General features: G+C 48.6%; 1 protein-coding gene across 1 annotated transcript; it reads left to right on the top strand.

Moving 5' to 3' along the window:
- The first annotated feature begins 12,888 nt into the window (after positions 1 to 12,888).
- Positions 12,889 to 15,843, top strand: LOC123152394 (protein LEAD-SENSITIVE 1). The gene is made up of 2 exons (XM_044571961.1): positions 12,889 to 13,357; positions 14,787 to 15,843. The coding sequence occupies exons 1-2, from the start codon at positions 13,264 to 13,266 to the stop codon at positions 15,539 to 15,541; spliced, it is 849 nt and encodes a 282-aa protein (XP_044427896.1). The 5' UTR covers positions 12,889 to 13,263; the 3' UTR covers positions 15,542 to 15,843.
- The last annotated feature ends 2,513 nt before the right edge of the window (positions 15,844 to 18,356 follow it).

Here is an 18,356-nt window from a genome sequence, read left to right on the forward strand (position 1 = left end):
TTTTTACAACAAGATCGCAAAGACTTTCCCCAAGTCTTCCCAAAGGTTCTACTTGGAACAAACACTAATTAAAAGCATAAAACCACATGTAAACATAGGCTAGATGAATTATTTATTACTAAACAGAATCAAAAAGCAAGAAACAAAAATAAAATTGGGTTGCCTCCCAACAAGCGCTATCGTTTAACGCCCTAGCTAGGCATAAAAGCAAGGATAGATCTAGGTATTGTCATCTTTGGTATGCAATCCATAAGTGGATCTCATAATAGATTCATAAGGTAATTTAATTTTATTTATAGGAATTTGTTCCATTCCCTTACTTAACGGAAATTGGAATCTAATATTCCCTTCTTTCATATCAATAATTGCACCAATCGTTCTAAGGAAAGGTCTACCAAGAATAATAGGACATGAAGGATTGCAATCAATATCAAGAACAATGAAATATACGGGCACATAATTCCTATTTGCAACAATAAGAACATCATTAATTCTTCCCATAGGTTTCTTAATGGTGGAATCCGCAAGGTGCAAGTTTAAAGAACAATCATCAAATTCACGGAAACCTAGCAAATCACACAAAGTTTTAGGAATCGTGGAAATAGTAGCACCCAAATCACATAAAGCAAAGTATTCATGATCTTTAATTTTAATTTAAATTTTAATAGTAGGTTCTCACTCATCATAAAGTTTTCTAGGGATAGAAACTTCCAATTCAAGCTTTTCTTCATAAGATTACATTAAAGCATCAACAATATGTTTAGTAAAAGCTTTATTTTGACTATAAGCATGTGGAGAATTTAGCACGGATTGCAACAAGGAAATACAATCTATTAAATAAAAATTATCATAATTAAATTCCTTGAAATCCAAGATAGTGGGTTCATTGCTATGTAAAGTTTTGATCTCTCCAATCCCACTTTTATCAATTTTTGCATCAAGATCCAAAAACTCTGAATCATTGGGACGCCTTCTAACTAAAGTTGACTCATCTCGAGTCCCATCATTATCAAGATTCATATTGAAAAACAAAGATTTAATAGGGGACACATCAATAACTTTTGGATCTTCATCATTATTATCATGGAAACTAGAAGAACACGCTTTCACAAATCAATATTTTTAGCATGCATCCTAGCGGTTCTTTCTTTGCACTCATCACTGGAAATTCTCTACCGTCGGTGTCAGTCTTCTTCTTGAAGATCCATTTATTCTCTATGGCCTGCCGATCATCGGGCAAGTCAACCAAAGTCCATACTTTGTTCTCATACATGGATCCCATCCCAGATTTCATGGCTTCAAGCCATTTTGCGGAATCTGGGCTCATCATCGCTTCCTCATAGTTCGTAGGTTCGTCATGGTCAAGTAACATGACTTCCAGAACAGGATTACCGTACCACTCTGGTGCGGATCTTACTCTGGTTGACCTACGAGGTTCGGTAGTAACTTGATCAGAAGTTTCATGATCATCATCATTAGCTTCCTCACTTACTGGTGTAGGAATCACTGGAACTGATTTCAGTGATGAACTACTTTCCATTAAGGGAGAAGGTACAATTACCTTGTCAAGTTCTACTTTCCTCCCACTCACTTCTTTCGAGAGAAACTCCTTCTCTAGAAAGGATCCATTCTTAGCAATGAATATCTTGCCTTCGGATCTGTGATAGAAGGTGTACCCAACAGTCTCCTTTGGGTATCCTATGAAGACACATTTCTCCGATTTGGGTTCGAGCTTATCAGGTTGAAGCTTTTTCACATAAGCATCACAGCCCCAAACTTTAAGAAACGACAACTTGGGTTTCTTGCCAAACCACAGTTCATAAGGTGTTGTCTCAACGGATTTAGATGGTGCCCTATTTAACCAGAATGCAGCTGTCTCTAAATAGTAACCCCAAAACGATAGCGGTAAATCAGTGAGAGACATCATAGATCGCACCATATCTAGTAAAGTATGATTACGATGTTCGGACACACCATTACGCTATGGTGTTCCAGGTGGCGTGAGTTGCAAAACTATTCCGCATTGTTTCAAATGAAGTCCAAACTCATAACTCAAATATTCGCCTCCACGATCAGATCGTGGAAACTTGATTTTCTTGTTACGATGATTTTCCACTTCACTCTGAAATTCTTTGAACTTTTCAAATGTTTCGGACTTATGTTTCATCAAGTAGATATACCCATATCTGCTCAAATCATCTATGAAGGTGAGAAAATAACGATATCCGCTGTGAGCTTCAATGTTCATTGGACCACATAACTCTGTTTCTCGCTCCATTGTTCCGGAGAATGGAGTTTTAGTCATCTTGCCCATGAGGCATGTTCGCAAGTACCAAGTGATTCATAATCAAGTGATTCCAAAAGTCCATCAGAATGGAGTTTCTTCATGCGCTTTACACTAATATGACCTAAACAGCAGTGCCACAAATAAGTTGCACTATCATTATCAACTCTGCATCTTTTGGCTTCAATACTATGAACATGTGTATCACTACTATCATGATTTAGTAAGAATAGACCACTCATCAGGGGTGCATGACAATAAAAGATATTACTCATATAAATAGAACAACCATTATTCTCTGATTTAAATGAATAACCATCTCGCATCAAACAAGATCCAGATATAAGTTCATCCTCAACGCTGGCACCAAATAACAATTATTTAGGTCAAAAGCTAATCCCGAAGGTAGATGTAGAGGTAGCATGGCGACGATGATCACATCAACTTTGGAACCATTTCCCACGCACATCGTCACCTCATCCTTAGCCAATCTTTGCTTAATCCGTATCCCTATTTCGAGTTGCAAATGTTAGCAACTGAACCAGTATCAAATACCCAGGCACTATTGCGAGCATTAGTAAGGTACACATCAATAACATGTATATCAAATATACCTTTCACTTTGCCATCCTTCTTCTCCGCCAAAAACTTGGGGCAGTTCCGCTTCCAGTGACCAGTTCCTTTGCAATAGAAGCACTCAGTCTCAGGCTTAGGTCCAGACTTGGGTTTATTCACTTGAGCAGCAACTGGCTTGCTGTTCTTCTTGAAGTTCCCCTTCTTCCCTTTACCTTTTTCTTGAAACTGGTGGTCTTGTTGACCATCAACACTTGATGCTCCTTCTTGATTTCTACCTCCGCAGCCTTTAGCATTGCTAAGAGCTCGGGAATCGTCTTATCCATCCCTTGCATATTATAGTTCATCACGAAGCTCTTGTACCTTGGTGGCATGATTGAAGAACTCTGTCAATGACACTATCATTAGGAAGATTAACTCCCAGTTGAGTCAAGTGGTTGTGGTACCCAGACATTCTGAGTATATGTTCACTGACAGAACTATTCTCCTCCATCTTGCAGTTGTAGAACTTATTGGAGACTTCATATCTCTCAATCCGGGCATTTGCTTGAAATATTAACTTCAACTCCTGGAACATCTCATATGCTCCATGACGTTCAAAACGTCGTTGAAGTCCCGGTTCTAACCGTGAAGCATGTCACACTGAACTATCGAGTAGTCATCAGCTTTACTCTGCCAGGTGTTCATAACATCTGACGTTGCTCCTGTAGCGGGTTTGTCACCTAGCGGTGCTTCTAGGACGTAATTCTTCTGTGCAGCAATGAGGATAATCCTCAAGTTACGGACCCAGTCCGTGTAATTGCTACCATCATCTTTCAACCTAGCTTTCTCTAGGAACGCATTAAAATTCAACGAAACAACAACACGGGCCATCTACCTACAACAACATAGACATGCAAAATACTATCAGGTACTAAGTTCATGATAAATTAAAGTTCAATTAATCAAATTACTTAAGAACTCCCACTTAGATAGACATCTCTCTAATCATCTAAGTGATCACGTGATCCATATCAACTAAACCATGTTCGATCATCACATGAGATGGAGTAGTTTTCAATGGTGAACATCACTATGTTGATCATATCTACTATATGATTCACGCTCGACCTTTCGGTCTCCAGTGTTCCGAGGCCATATCTGCATATGCTAGGCTCGTCAAGTTTAACCCGAGTATTCTGCGTGTGCAAAACTGGCTTGCACCCGTTGTATGTGAACGTAGAGCTTATCACACCCGATCATCACGTGGTGTCTCGGCACGACAAACTGTAGCAACGGTGCATACTCAGGGAGAACACTTATACCTTGAAATTTAGTGAGAGATCATCTTATAATGCTACCGCCAAACTAAGCAAAATAAGATGCATAAAGGATAAACATCACATGCAATCAATATAAGTGATATGATATGACCATCATCATCTTGTCCCTGTGATCTCCATCTCCAAATCACCGTCATGATCACCATCGTCACCGGCTTGACACCTTGATCTCCATCAAAGCATCGTTGTCGTCACGCCAACTATTGCCTCCACAACTATCTCTACCGCTTAGTGATAAAGTAAAGCAATTACATGGCGATTGAATTTCATACAATAAAGCGACAACCATATGGCTTCTGCCAGTTGCCGATAACTGTGTTACAAAACATGATCATCTCATACAATAAAATTTAGCATCATGTCTTGACCATATCCCATCACAACATGCCCTGCAAAAACAAGTTAGATGTCCTCTACTTTGTTGTTGCAAGTTTTACGTGGCTGCTACGGGCTAAGCAAGAACCGTCCCTTACCTACGCATCAAAAACCACAACGCGTTATAGTGATTGCATTTTGATCTTCAGAAAGAACCCTGTTCATTGAATCCGATTCAACTAAAGCTGGAGAAACAGATACCCACTAGCCATTTGTGTGCGAAGCACGTCGGGAGAACCAGTCTCGTGTAAGCGTACGCGTAATGTCGGTCTGGGCCGCTTCATCCAACAATGCCGCTGAATCAAGAACCAACTAGTGACGACAAGCAATATGTATATACCCATGCCCACAACTCCTTTGTGTTCTACTCGTGCATATAGCATCTACGCATAAACCTGGCTCGCATGCCACTGTTGGGGAACGCAGTAATTTCAAAAAAATTCCTACGCACATGCAAGATCATGGTGATGTATAGCAACGAGAGGGGAGAGTATCGTCTATGTACCCTCGTAGACCGTAAGTGGAAGCGTTATGACAACGCGGTTGATGTAGTCGTACGTCTTCATGATCGGCCGATCTAGCACCGAAGGTACGGCACCTCCGCGATCTGCACACGTTCAGCTCGGTGATGTCCCGTGAACTCACGATCTAGTACAGCTTCGGGGGAGAGTTTCTTCAGCACGACGGCGTGATGACGGTGATGATGATGCTACTGGAACAGGGCTTCGCCTAAGCACCGCTACGATATAACCGAGGTGGATTATGGTGGAGGGGGCACCGCACACGGCTAAAAGATCAATGATCAACTTGTGTGTCCATGGGGTGCCCCCTTCCCCGTATATAAAGGAGTGGAGGAGGGGGAGGGCCGGCCCTCTCTATGGCGCGCCCTGGGGAAGTCCTACTCCCTCCGGGAGTAGGATTCCCCCTTTTCTAGTAGAAGTAGGAGCCCTTCCAAGTAGGAGTAGGAGAGGAAGGAAGCAGGAGAGAGGGAGGAAGGAAAGGGGGGCCGGCCCCCTCCCAATTCGGATTGGGCTTGGGGTGCGCCTCCCTCTTTTCCCTTCCCTCTCCTCTATTCCACTAAGGCCCAATAAGGCCCATATACTCCCCGGGGGGTTCCGGTAACCTCCCGGTACTCCAGAAAAATGCCCGAACCACTCAGAACCATTCCGATGTCCAAATATAGGCTTCAAGTATATCGATATTTATGTATCAACCATTTCGAGACTCCTCGCCATGTCCGTGATCAAATCCGGGACTCTAAACTACCTTCGGTACATCAAAACACATAAACTCGTAATACAGATCGTCACCGAACGTTAAGCGTGCGGACCCTATGGGTTTGACAACTATGTAGACATGACCGAGACTCATCTCCGGTCAATAACCAATAGCGGAACCTGGATGCTCATATTGGTTCCTACATATTCTACGAAGATCTTTATCGCTCAAACCGCATAATGGTATATGTTGTTCCCTTTGTCACCGGTATGTTACTTGCCCGAGATTCGATCGTCGATATCTCAACACCTAGTTCAATCTCGTTACCGGCAAGTCTCTTTACTCGTTCTGTAATGCAACATCCTGTAACTAACTCATTAGTCATGTTGCTTGCAAGGCTGATAGTGATGTGCATTACCGAGAGGGCCCAGATATACCTCTCCGACAATCGGAGTGACAAATCCTAATATTGATCCATGCCAAATCAACAAACACCATCAGAGACACCTGTAGAGCACCTTTATAATCACCCATTTATGTTGTGATGTTCGGTAGCACACAAAGTGTTCCTCCGGTATTCGGGAGTTGCATGATCTCATAGTCATAGAAACATGTATAGTTATGGAGAAAGCAAAAGCAACAAATTAAATGATCATCATGCTAAGTTAACGGATGGGTCAAGTCAATCACATCATTCTCTAATGATGTGATCCCATTAATCAAATGACAACTCATGTCTATGGTTTAGGAAACATAACCATCATTGATTCAACGAGCTAGTCAAGTAGAGGCAAACTAGTGACACTCTGTTTGTCTATGTATTCACACATGTACTAAGTTTCCGGTTAATACAATTCTAGCATGAATAATAAAAATTTATCATGATATAAGGAAATATAAATAACAACTTTATTATTGCCTCTATGGCATATTTTCTTCAGAAAGGGCTACATCGGATGCACTTTTTTGAACATCTCCAAATGAGCTGAAAATTGGTGGAAAATTATTTTGGAATATACTAAAGTTATTGGGGAAAGAAATACTATAGGGGGACCCACCAGGCATCCACAAGCCTGGGGCGCACCCCCCAAGCTTATGGCACCCCTGGCAGGCCTCCGGGGCCCATCTTCTCCTATATGATGCCATTTGACCTAGAAGAAAATTAGAAGGAAGGTTTCGGGATGAAGTGCTGCCGTCTCAAGGCAGAACCTGGGAAGGAGCACTTTTGCTCTCAGGTGGAGAGATTCCCTCAGGGAAACTTCCCTCTGACAGGGGGAAATCGAAGCCATCGTCATCCCCAGTGATACTCTCATCGTGGGAGGACCAATATTTATCAACATCTTCACCAATACCATCTCATCTCAAACCCTAGTTCATCTCTTGTATTCAAACTTCATCTCAAAACCTTAGACTGGTACCTGTGGGTTGCTAGTAGTGTGGATTACATCTCGTAGTTGATGCTTGTTGGTTTATTTGGTGGAAGATCATATGTTTAGATCCTTGATGTTATTCAATACCCCTATGATCTTGAGCATGAATATGATTTGTGAGTAGTTAATATTGTTCTTGAGGACATGGGAGAAGTCTTGTCATAAGGAATCATGTGAATTTGGTATTCGTTCGATATTTTGATGATATGTATGTTGTTGTTTTCTTCAGTGATGTTATGTGAATGTCGACTACATGACACTTCACCATCTTTGGGCCTAAGGGAAGGCTTTGTGGAGTAGTTATTAGATGATGGGTTGCTAGAGTGACAAAATCTTAAACCCTAGTTTATGCGCTATTCCGTAAGGGGCTGATTTGGATCCATATGTTTCAGGTTGTTCAAGTAAGAATAGCACCCAAGCACCGGTCCACCCACATATCAAATTATCAAAGTAATGAATGCAAATCAAACAAACATGATGAAAGTGACTAGATGAAATTCCCGTGTGTCCTCAAGAACGCTTTGCTTATTATAAGAGATCATTCCGGCCTATCCTTTGCTACAAAAAGGATTGGGATACCTTGCTGCACCTTTGCTACCATTACTACTTGTTGCTCATTACAAATTACCTTGCTATGAAACTATCTGTCACTGAAAATTTCAATGCCTGTAGATAATACCTTGCTAAAAACTGCTTTTCATTTCCTTCTGCTCTTCTTTGGGTTCGACACTCTTACTTATTGAAAGGACTATGATTGATCCCCTATACTTGTTGGTCATCACCCTTCTGGTACGCGGAACGCTTCCAGCGAGCCACTTGGGCGACGACCTCTTGCGGCCGAGCTAGTAGCCCGAAGAAGCTAGTCAACAACACCTCCATGGGCCATAGGTTGTCGCAGAAGTCCTTGAGCACTGGCTTCGCCATGCGGAGGAGCTCTATTGGCTGCTTCATCTGATGATTCAGCAGCTCCAGATGTGATAGCACTTGGCATTGTTGCCAGAATGCCTTCTCTGTGGTGTGGCCATCCCGTGCACCGAAATGGCAGCCGGCGTCCAACGCGCTCCTCGGGAGATCCGCGAAGGCCTCTACAAATCGCCACAGTTGGGTGAGCTTGATGAACCCCTTGCTGCCAAAAACACAATGAAGAAAAACGGCTTACCCGCAAAAATCTGCCCCACTTGCTGGAGCACTTTGCGGTCTGCCTAGGCCTAGGTCTGGACCTCGGCATGCACCAGGCGCAGCTTCTCGAGCTCTGCACTCACCCCTTTATCCTTGTTCTAAAGGGCACCGCGCTCCTGGTACACGCCCTTCAGGTCCTTATGCCTAGCCACCTTTTCAATGGCTAGGTCCTTCTCAGCCTTGGTGGCTATAGCTTTTGCTGCTTGGACTCCTTCGAGCATTCGCCAGCTCGGCCTTAAGCGCCTCAAGCTATGTCACAACAACTGTCTGGACAAATATCTTGGCATCAACATTACAAATGTATGTGCATTTTCAGAGTAAACTTGACAAACGTTGCAACCACTTGCACTTACCTTGAGACAATTCGATCCATTTCTGCATTAGATCGAAGCTCTTCTTGGACCTCTTAAGCTTCCGGTTCATCTCTGCAATCTCCTCGGAGGAAGAGTTCGGAGCCGAGGTCAATACCTGCAAACACACACTCCCTACTTAGTCCCTGTTCCCGATGTCAATCCTCTGGACAAACCTTTTGAAGGTCAACCAGAGTCTTGGGGGCTACTTACTAAACGCCTTATGATGCCCTGCTTCGACCGCAAAGCCAGTTTCTCAAAACTAGCTTTGGGCTCGGGAGCTACTCATTGGCTATGTTGTACAAGTGCTACACTATGATAAGCAAAATTTCTTCGGACAAAAGCACGTGTTTGCGAGCAATTCCAAGCATGAAGGTTATCCGTAATACAAAAATAAAGAAGTATACCTCGAAGCTCTTGATGAGGCCCTTGAAGACCCCATGAATTTTGGCCCCTTCGGATCGAAAGACCTGCAACGCCGCACCAATCAACATGTGGTGCTCTCCCATGATGGAGGAACCCGCTATGGCTACCTCATCTCCTCGGCACATCCCATGGTAACCCACCCTAGGGCGGGAGGCGGTACAAACTCTGAACCCAACACCGAGGTGCTGGGAACAAAGGCCTCCAGCTGTGGCCTTGGCGCCGGAGTTAGTCTTGGCTGGGCCGATGTCTGGCCCATCCCTTCCTTGGTGAACTCGGGGACCTCGTCCCCTTGGCCCTGTTTGGCCGAGGATTCGACCTCAGCCATGACGAGCCGTACCTCGGCCCCCGTGTTGTTAACTAGGGGGCTGGACCAGATGTTGCTTCCCCTAGCCCCTCGAGAGCTGGAGGGGAAGTGGCGGGTTCAAGCGTCTTGCTGGCCATCGGTAGCCCGCTTGAGGTGTCGCCGCTGAGGTGCACCTTCAGCGGACTAGAGAAATAACCGTTATAAGTCTTATATTGATGAACACGGTTTTTTGAGGACCAAACCTGGTTACAACAAACGTACCTTCGAGGTGTTGGCTTCGTCCTCCCCAACTCGAGGAGGTCATCATCAGGCGTCGAAGAAGTTAGCCTTCTTTGGTAGAGCAGGCTTACTGGCCGGCTCGGCGGAAGCCTTACGCAACCTCTTCTGGCCTTTCTGCCGTGGTTCCGCCTCGGTGTCCTCGGACGCCGCCCTCTTCCCCTTAAGGGAGGGGTTCCCTTCCCCCTTGTCCTCCTCTGCGTCATCCTCATGGGCGGAGGAGGCATGGATCTCCTCGTATCGGGTAACCGAGGTCTCCTGTGCCCGGAGGCTCGCCCTGCCCCTTGGAGGTTTTGACCCCTTGGGGATCACCACGTGCGTCTCAAGTAGGTCGTGACTAGGGGAGTCCTCTCCCCCCTGGGCTACGGCACTGGGCACAACATTTGCTGCGCCTTGGACATCCACTTCTGCAAATATGAGATCAATTGATTAGCCGAAGTCTATAAGATTCAAAGAAACATGGAGTATAAAGCCGTGTATTTAAAATTACCTCGGGGGCGTCGTGACCGGCTTCGAAGCCGAGGTCCCTCCCTTCCAGAGGAAGATCGTTCTGGGATGGCTTGAATAACAACATCCACATTCCAGCCAAGGTGGAATGGAGGAAGTGGTGGATGGGCACCGCAACCTCGGGCTTATACGCCCACATTGGGGTAGCCTGAGATTGGAGTGGCAGGACACGGCGGTGGAGCATGACCTTTACCACGTCCACTAGTTGGAGGTTCTTCTAGTCTGTCCAGAACTGGATCTTTTGGGACAACACCTTCACCTCCTCTGGGTTCCCCCAGTCCATGCCCTTCTTCAAGGATACAAGCTTCTTCGGAGGCCCAGCCAAAAATGTCGAGACCTCGGCCTGGCCAGAAGTGAGTGACTTAGTGATGTAAAACCACTCGCGCTGCCACTCATTAATGGTCTCCATGAAGGTGCCCTTGAACCAACCCACCTTCTGGTTCTTGCCAATCATCGCGCCCTAGCACTCTGTGAGCTCTGAGTCGCTGGACTTCGGCTTGATGCCGAAGATCTTCAGCCACAATCCGAAATGCGGCTCGATGCAGAGGAAGGCCTCGCAGATCATGATGAAGGATGCGAGGTGGAGAATGGAATTTGGGGCTAGGTGGTGGAAATCTAGCCCATAGTAAAACATGATCCCGTGCACGAAAGGGTGCAGCGGGAACCTCAGATCTCTTATGAGGTGGGGGACAAAGACTACCCTCTCCCTAGGGTTGGGAGTAGGTACTTGCTGCTGTGGATCTGACACGCGGGTGTTGAACTCAGTGGGGATGTACCCCACACTGCGCAACTCTAGGATGGTGCCCTCTGTGACGGAGGAGTCGGCCCAGTGGTCCTTGAGGTTGGCATCCTCCATGGCTAGGGGTCGAGGCGGAGGAGCGCTGCAGAGGCAAGGTGAATTCGGGATGGGATCTGGGCGCTGGAGCTTGAGAGGCAGCAAGTAGGAAGGAATGGGAGCGTACCTTTCCCGTCGCTAGCCTTTTTGCTCTTATATAGGATGGTAAAAGAACAAGAGTCCCTCCTGCCACGCCGTTGAAATCGCCACTACCCGTAGAAGATGTTGTTACATGTATAGGGAGTAACAAAATCTTAATGATATCCCTTAGAAAACGGACACAATCTTCATTATGATGGGACATGCCAATAAGAGGATTGCCTCGGGCCACGATTCAGGTGAGCACTAACTACCAGCCCAGTCATGGGTGGTGCCGCTTCGATAAAGTTGTCAGGCTAGAAACATTGTTTACACCTACATGGTAGGCCTTCAAGCCTAAGTAACCTCGCGTCTTCGGGCGCTGAGTGGGTTCGGTTAGATCCTGTTTGGGGACGCCATTCCTTCGAGGAGTGGTACATGTCGGCTTTAAAAGGAAAGATTCTCGGAATATCAGAAAGGGGGAACTTGTTTGTCGAGCCAAGGACTTCGGATCCGAAGTTGTTACAATTGAAGAGGTCGTCCTCGGCATAGAAGACCAGTTCATGGGCTAGTGACGATGTCCTCGACCAGGGGGTGCCAACCTAGTTGGCCCGTAGTCCTCGGGCTGGGCATGTGGGCCCTCATTCTCCATCGGATGGACCCCAAAAGCTACATGTCTGGACGTGATCAAGACTGCATCTACCGAAGACTTGGCATATACTCCAAGACATCTCCTGCCACCTCCATGCTTTCCCGTGGATACTGACCATGTAACCCTAGATGCCCTACCCGGCGTGTATCTAAGCCAAAGACTTTAGCCTGTAGAGGGGACTTCAACACAATTACATTCACCTAGCCCTAGAATTTGGTCTCTCCTTACGATCTCGAGGTAGATCAAGCTTGTACCCAATACATCATCATCAATACAATCAAAGCAGGACGTGGGGTATTATCTCTTTGAGACGACCTGAACCTGGGTAAACACTGTCTCCTTCGTCCCTGTTACTATCAATCCGAGATCCACTGCTCGGGACCCCCTACCCCGAGGTCTGCCGATTTTACCACCGACACATCCTGATCCAGGCTTGGATTGGGGGTCAAAATAATCCCTAACCCAATCCCGATAGGAACGTCCGTGCCTCTCGAGCAGAGCCACGCACTAGACCAACCGACAAGCTTGCTAGCAGGGCGGGGGTGATGACCGGCGGCAACAGTCGGCGGGGAGTCGGGCGGGTGGGTGGAGCTTCCTCAGCTTTATTCAGCGTTATAACTTTATATAAGTGGCAGCGTCTAATTTATCCCTTCCTTCCCAATTTCAGAGGTGCGGCCCTCGCCTCCCCAATCTAATGATCCCACCGCCATCTGTAAGCTCTCATCCGTAAAAACCTGCGTGCAAGTTATACCTGGCCACCCCTCGGGCCGAGCCTGACCAAGCCCGACGTAGAAATCCCAGGCCCGGGCCCGGCCCGATCGGGGCGTCGGGCCTAGAAATCAGGCCCAAGCCCGGCGCGTAAACTTAAAAGCCCGCCCGGCCTTGGGCCGGGCCCCTTCGTTAACTCGCAAATGTGATGGGCCTAGGCCAGGCCCGGCCCAGCCTTCGGGCTCAATATCTAGGCCCAGGCCCGGCCCGTGAGGAACGTCGGGCCGGGTCAGTCGACTGGGCTGGGCTGCCCATGGCCAGGTATAAGTGTAGCATCGTTCATTTACATGCTATAGAGAAAGAGCAGTCAATTGGGAAAACAAAATACTTGGTTGAGTGAAAAGAAGGGCACGTAGGACAGTACACCCAACCTCCGAGATCGCGCACGAATCCCGAGGGCTGCACCCCGGATCACACACACATGCCGATGCCCCCGGGTGTCAAGATAGCTAGCTCAATCCCACGCTTCCCATTTCACCTCTCCCTCCAGCCATCGCGCGGCAAGCGTGACCTCCCCCTCCTGGCCAGCCAGTAGCCTCAGGCGGAGCCGAGAGCCAGCGTCTTCCTCGCATCACTCGGTGCCACGGCGCGCCTCGCCAGCTCCAGCGCGGCGCCGGCCAGAAGCAGCACGCCCGTAATCCCGGCGCGAGCGTGCGCACACACTGCCGGAACGAACGGGGCGAGCGATGGGGCTGCTGTCGCACCGGGTGGAGCGGTCGGAGCTAAAGCCCAGCGACCACATCTACACATGGCGCGCCGCCTACTCCTACTCCCACCACGGTACGTATGAATTGCATGTTGGGGCCGCCATCCTTCTCTCCCATTTCGCGTTTCCGGGCGGCTACGGTACGGCGGAGAGAGGAGTGTTGCTTCGACATCGGTTTTGCCTTGCTCGTTCTGCCCTGCTCGTGCTCTGCCTCTGCCTCCATTCCCTCCGTACGTACGTCCGCGAGCAGATTCTCGCAGTTAATTACGCTGGGTGTATTTGCAGCAGTTTAACCGTACTGCTCTGTTCTGCCTTGCTCGTTCTCGGACCTGGAGGTGGAGGGAATGGAGTGTTGCTTCCACATCGGTTTTGCCTTGCTCGTTCTGCTCTGTTCGTACTCTGCCTCTGCTTCCGCTCCGTACGTACATCCGCGAGCAGATTCTCGCAGTTAATTACGCTGGGTGTATTTGCAGCAGCTGAACCGTACTGTAGGCTCGGCGTCCTCGTCGGCTTCCCTAATAGCGGACGCGTATTTCCGTCGGTACGCTTCTGGGTCCCGTCGAATTTGCTGCATCCTTGATTGGCGTTGCTAGCTGTCTAGCTGTATTGTATCCAGGTCCCAAATTTATTGACCGAACTAGTAGTAGCAGTACAATTGTCGAAGCGGATCTTGCTTCAGTTTGCAACTTCGCAACGTGATTTGACAGAAAAGATAATAGCCACTGGGAAGTATTTTAGATCAGACACTGACAGAATTTGACGATCCAAATGGACTCGATATGCCACGCTGTGAAAAGAAAATTAATGCTACTAGCTCACCTACTCTACAATTCTCTTTCTTTAGTGCAACTATAACTCAGAACTGTTACCTAGCCCTACTGTTGGTGACTGATGATCGAACAGAAACTGTTGGTGACTCCACATGTGTAATTTTCCAGTGTTCAAGTGTCGATCTTAGCATCCATTTACTTACCTTTATTACATGTGACCAAAGTGGCCCTCTTTCCACTTTGATGCCTTCATGCATCTTCTTCTTCTTCTTCTTCTTCTTCTTCTTCCAGCTAGCTGCTGCGTTACCATGGCTCTTTTACTTTGCATCCTTTTCCGTTTTTTTCCTTCTTTGGCCAGCCGTAATTTAATCCCCACTTGGAAACATAAAGGTATCTTCTTCGTGGCGTCGCTATGCGCTGGCTGCATGCAGGGACATCATGGTACTTTTTCCCTTGCATTTGCAGCCATCGTTCCCTGCTGCTATGTGCCAATTATACAGAGGTCCTGCTTCGACATATGTACCCAACCCAAGGAGGACATACATGGGGACACGGGGGCACTCCCCACATGACAAACCTGCATAAAAAAGCTGGCATTCATTTGTAGCCATTCAATAAGGAATTAAGATAAAAAGCAAAAAAAAATAATAGAAAATGTATGTGTGTAGTACTATGGTCACTGATCAGTGATTTTATTCTATCTCGAATTGGATGTCATACTCAATGTCTTCAGGTATTTACGTCGGCGGAAGCAAGGTGGTGCATTTCACAACGAAGAAAGAAGCGGGAACGGGGGGCCTTGACTCCGCCGTGGCTATCTCGAGCCTCTTATCGGCCGGCTCACCGGAGTGCCCCACGTTCCCGGACTGCGGCTTCCAGCTCCCCGACAGCGGTGTCATCCTCACCTGCCTCGACTGCTTCCTCCGCGACGGCGCCCTCCACGGCTTCGAGTACGGCGTCCCTCCCGCCGTGTTCCTCGCCAAGCTCCGGGGCGGCACCTGCACCACCGCCGCGTCCGACCCGGCGGATGCCGTGGTGCACCGGGCGATGTACCTGCTCCAGAACGGGTTCGGCAGCTACGACGTGTTCGAGAACAACTGCGAGGACTTCGCGCTCTACTGCAAGACCGGGCTCCTGCTGCCGCCCGAGAAGGGCATCGGGAGGAGCGGCCAGGCGGCCTCCGCCGTCGGCGTGCCGCTGGCGGCGCTCTTCTCGACTCCGTTCAGGCTCATGTCGGCCGGCCCGCTGGGCATGGCCGCCGTCACGGCGGGGATGTACTGCGCCGGCAGGTACATCACCGACATTGGGGTGAGGAAGGACGTGGTGAAGGTGGAGGTGGAGAACCTGTCGGCGCATCTGGGCTGGCGCCGGGCCAAAGCCGAAGAAGAATGGGTGAAGAAGAAACAGCAGCCCGCTAAGGTGTCGACGAGGTTGCTGCCGCTGAAGAGGAAACGTGACAGTGATTTGCATTTACAATCCGTGAAGTGACCAGGAGCTGCTGTTGTGATACTTTGTGTTTGATCTGTGTAGTTTGGAGTTTGTACTTCACAGAATAAGCCAGCAAGGCCAAATAGTGCAGTATAGATATCGAAGGTGAAGTCTTTTTACTTGAGCAATTCAATCTGTATCATAGGAATTCATCTTCTTCCCTGTTAGACGTGTCATGGAGTTTGCGTAGTTGGACGACCAGGCTATAATCGGTTAGTTTTATATAGTTTATTTATCTGTTTCTGCTCTGTGAATTGCCATAGATCATATAATTCAATAAAGTGTGATTCAGTGATTGAAAAGGCTCTTGGTTCTGTCTTTCTTCATCTATTCGTTCTCTTCTAGCATTATTTGCCAATTAGCCTGCCATCGCCCACTACGTTACGAGTACATGCCCACACAGTGGTGGTCCGACAAATTTTGTGAGTGGGGCTGAAAGTTTGATTGGAGATTTTACTGTGTGTGCGAATCTGAAGAATTTATATATTTCCCTTGAGCGTCAAAAGCATTTTAGAAATTTGAGTCGGGGCCTGCCTGCCCCCCGCTGAGCCCTCTGTCGGTCGGTTGAGCGAGCCCACAACAAAATCCACAAAGTGCCCTCCATTCCAGAAGTATTTCCAGGACCGATGACAGCAGCGTAGCATGTCGGTGCTGTCTACTTTCACGTCAGGGTCAGTAGTAGTCAGTAGAAGTACTCAGTAGCAGATGACTCGTCCAGAGCACATGCATGATTACTTGGGGCATGCAGAATCTCATCGAAGCCGCAAGCGAAACTTCACCCTCGCCTACCTTTGCCCACGTGAGATGGTGCGAGATCTCGATGGATAGATGGATGGAGGAGGAGGAACATGCATGGTAAAGATGGCTGTTGTTTCTTCTGAATTTACTCGGATCCGATGCCCCTGCCCTTAACTTTTATTTTCCCGTGTGTGTGTTCCTCTACCTTTAATGATTGGCCTCATAGACTCTCTCTCACCAATCCTATTGCTTTGATTCTCATTATTTTAGCAAAAGGCTGGTCATGTCGTGGATGATTGAGATCTGGGTGTTGGTTGATCCATCGAAGCAGGTAAGGAAAGGGCCAGCTCAGGACCATTGTTACAGACTGGTAAGACAATCAGACAAGTTACAGACTACTTGTCACTAATAGTCAGTAGACTACGTGTTATATATACAGCAAACTTGTCCTCTGCCGGCTTGTCTCAGTGATTGAAGTATATAGAGTAGGAGAGCATGTGGTTAGGACGTGTTTGCTCGTTGTCAGATTCTTTGATTAGGGCGTCAACGTAACTGGTAGGTCAACATATGAAATATATCTGCCTCCCCCGCAGGCGACTCGGGAGGGCTCCTCCGCCGCCGCCGCCTAGTCCCTCCAGCGCCTTTCTCCCTCTCCGCCGCTGCCGATGGTCGGTGTCGGGCAAAGCCCGTGCGTGCAACGGCGGCGGCGGAGGGTCTCTCCTCCCGTTCCCAGATTCGCGGAGGTGCGGGCATCCTAATCCGCGGGGTGCGGCCCTCCCGACGATGTGGCGGACACGCGGCGGTGCACGGATGCCCAGATCCATGGGTGTGGGACTCCCGGCAGCGTGCAGCTCCTGGTGGCGGCGGGATCGGTCGATGGCGGGCTTGGGCGATGGTGTTGGCCGCGCGGTGCCGGATCTCGTCGCTCGCGGTGGATCTCGCCTCTCCAGCCTTCGTGGAGGAACCTGGACCAGCGGCGGCGGCCCCGGTAGGCATGGCGACGACGCCCTCGGCTAGCGACGTTCGCGCGGGGTGGATGGACGACGTCTTGACCGCGTGGGCGGTGAGTCGCCGGTGGATCTCCTCCGCGCTGCAGGCTCTCTCCCACTGCACTTGATGGCTTACGATCGCGGCCGTCAGCCTCGGTGCATTCGCGGGGGCTGGTAGAGGTGACATCGGACCAGAGGAAACTCTGGATGACTCGTTCATCCCGACGGTGGCGACAACCAGGGTCGTCGTTCTCCTACTTGCAGGCGCCGTCGAGGTCCCTGCCCTCCACCCGACCCCATGCCCGGGTGAAAACCCTAAATCTCCTTAGATTGGGCGGCGGCACTGTTGTGTCGTACCCTTCTTGGAGGCGCCGCCTGGGGCGTTTGGGTCCTCGGTTTAAGGAACTGCAGGCGGAGGGGATGGGACCAGAGGCAGCAGGTGGTGTTTCGCGTCGGAGGAGTGGCGTGGCATCTGGCATGTCGACAACGGCGGGTCTCAGCGGCATGGAGCAGCGGGGTCTCACCGGTGGGTATGTGATGATGGACGAGCGTAGGATGGTGGAGTTGTCTGGCGTCGTGGTGGCGTCGACGGCAGCTAGATCGGGCAAGATAGATGCAACAGTGCAACACTGACGATGGATTGGTGGCAGGTGGCTGCGGCGGCCTCATACCCGGCAGGCGTCCTGGTTGAGGAGTACGCCGGACTGGTGGGTGCCCCATACCCGGCAGGCGTCCGGGTTGGGATCTCAGGTCTTAGATGTTAGGTTTGGCTGCGAGGTCTGTTTGGTATTAGGCCCAAACTATCAACATCCCTACATCAACTAGATAGGAATAGCGACAAATGTTGCCTAGACGGTGGCTTTAGTCTTACTGTTGTATGACTTTGTAAGATCTTGTGTGAATAATTAATAAAGTGGTTGCATATATCATCCAGATGCAGAGGCTTGGGGTCCTCCTCCATTTAAAAAAAGATTATTTAATTATGTGTAGCAAGTTCTAAGCTTGTGTCTCGACGCAATGGGGTAGGTGTAGAGCTTTGTAAAGTGTTGCATTATAGATGGGCTTTGGCCCATATAATACAATAATCC

This window comes from Triticum aestivum, chromosome 7A (assembly GCF_018294505.1).
Source record: "Triticum aestivum cultivar Chinese Spring chromosome 7A, IWGSC CS RefSeq v2.1, whole genome shotgun sequence".
Lineage (NCBI taxonomy): Eukaryota > Viridiplantae > Streptophyta > Magnoliopsida > Poales > Poaceae > Triticum > Triticum aestivum.

Excerpts from the sequence above, each read along its gene's own strand:
- LOC123152394 (XM_044571961.1), top strand. The coding sequence starts at position 13,264 with ATGGGGCTGCTGTCGCACCGGGTGGAGCGGTCGGAGCTAAAGCCCAGC. Across the intron at positions 13,358-14,786 it reads CTACTCCTACTCCCACCACG|GTATTTACGTCGGCGGAAGC; the intron begins GTACGTATGAAT and ends CAATGTCTTCAG.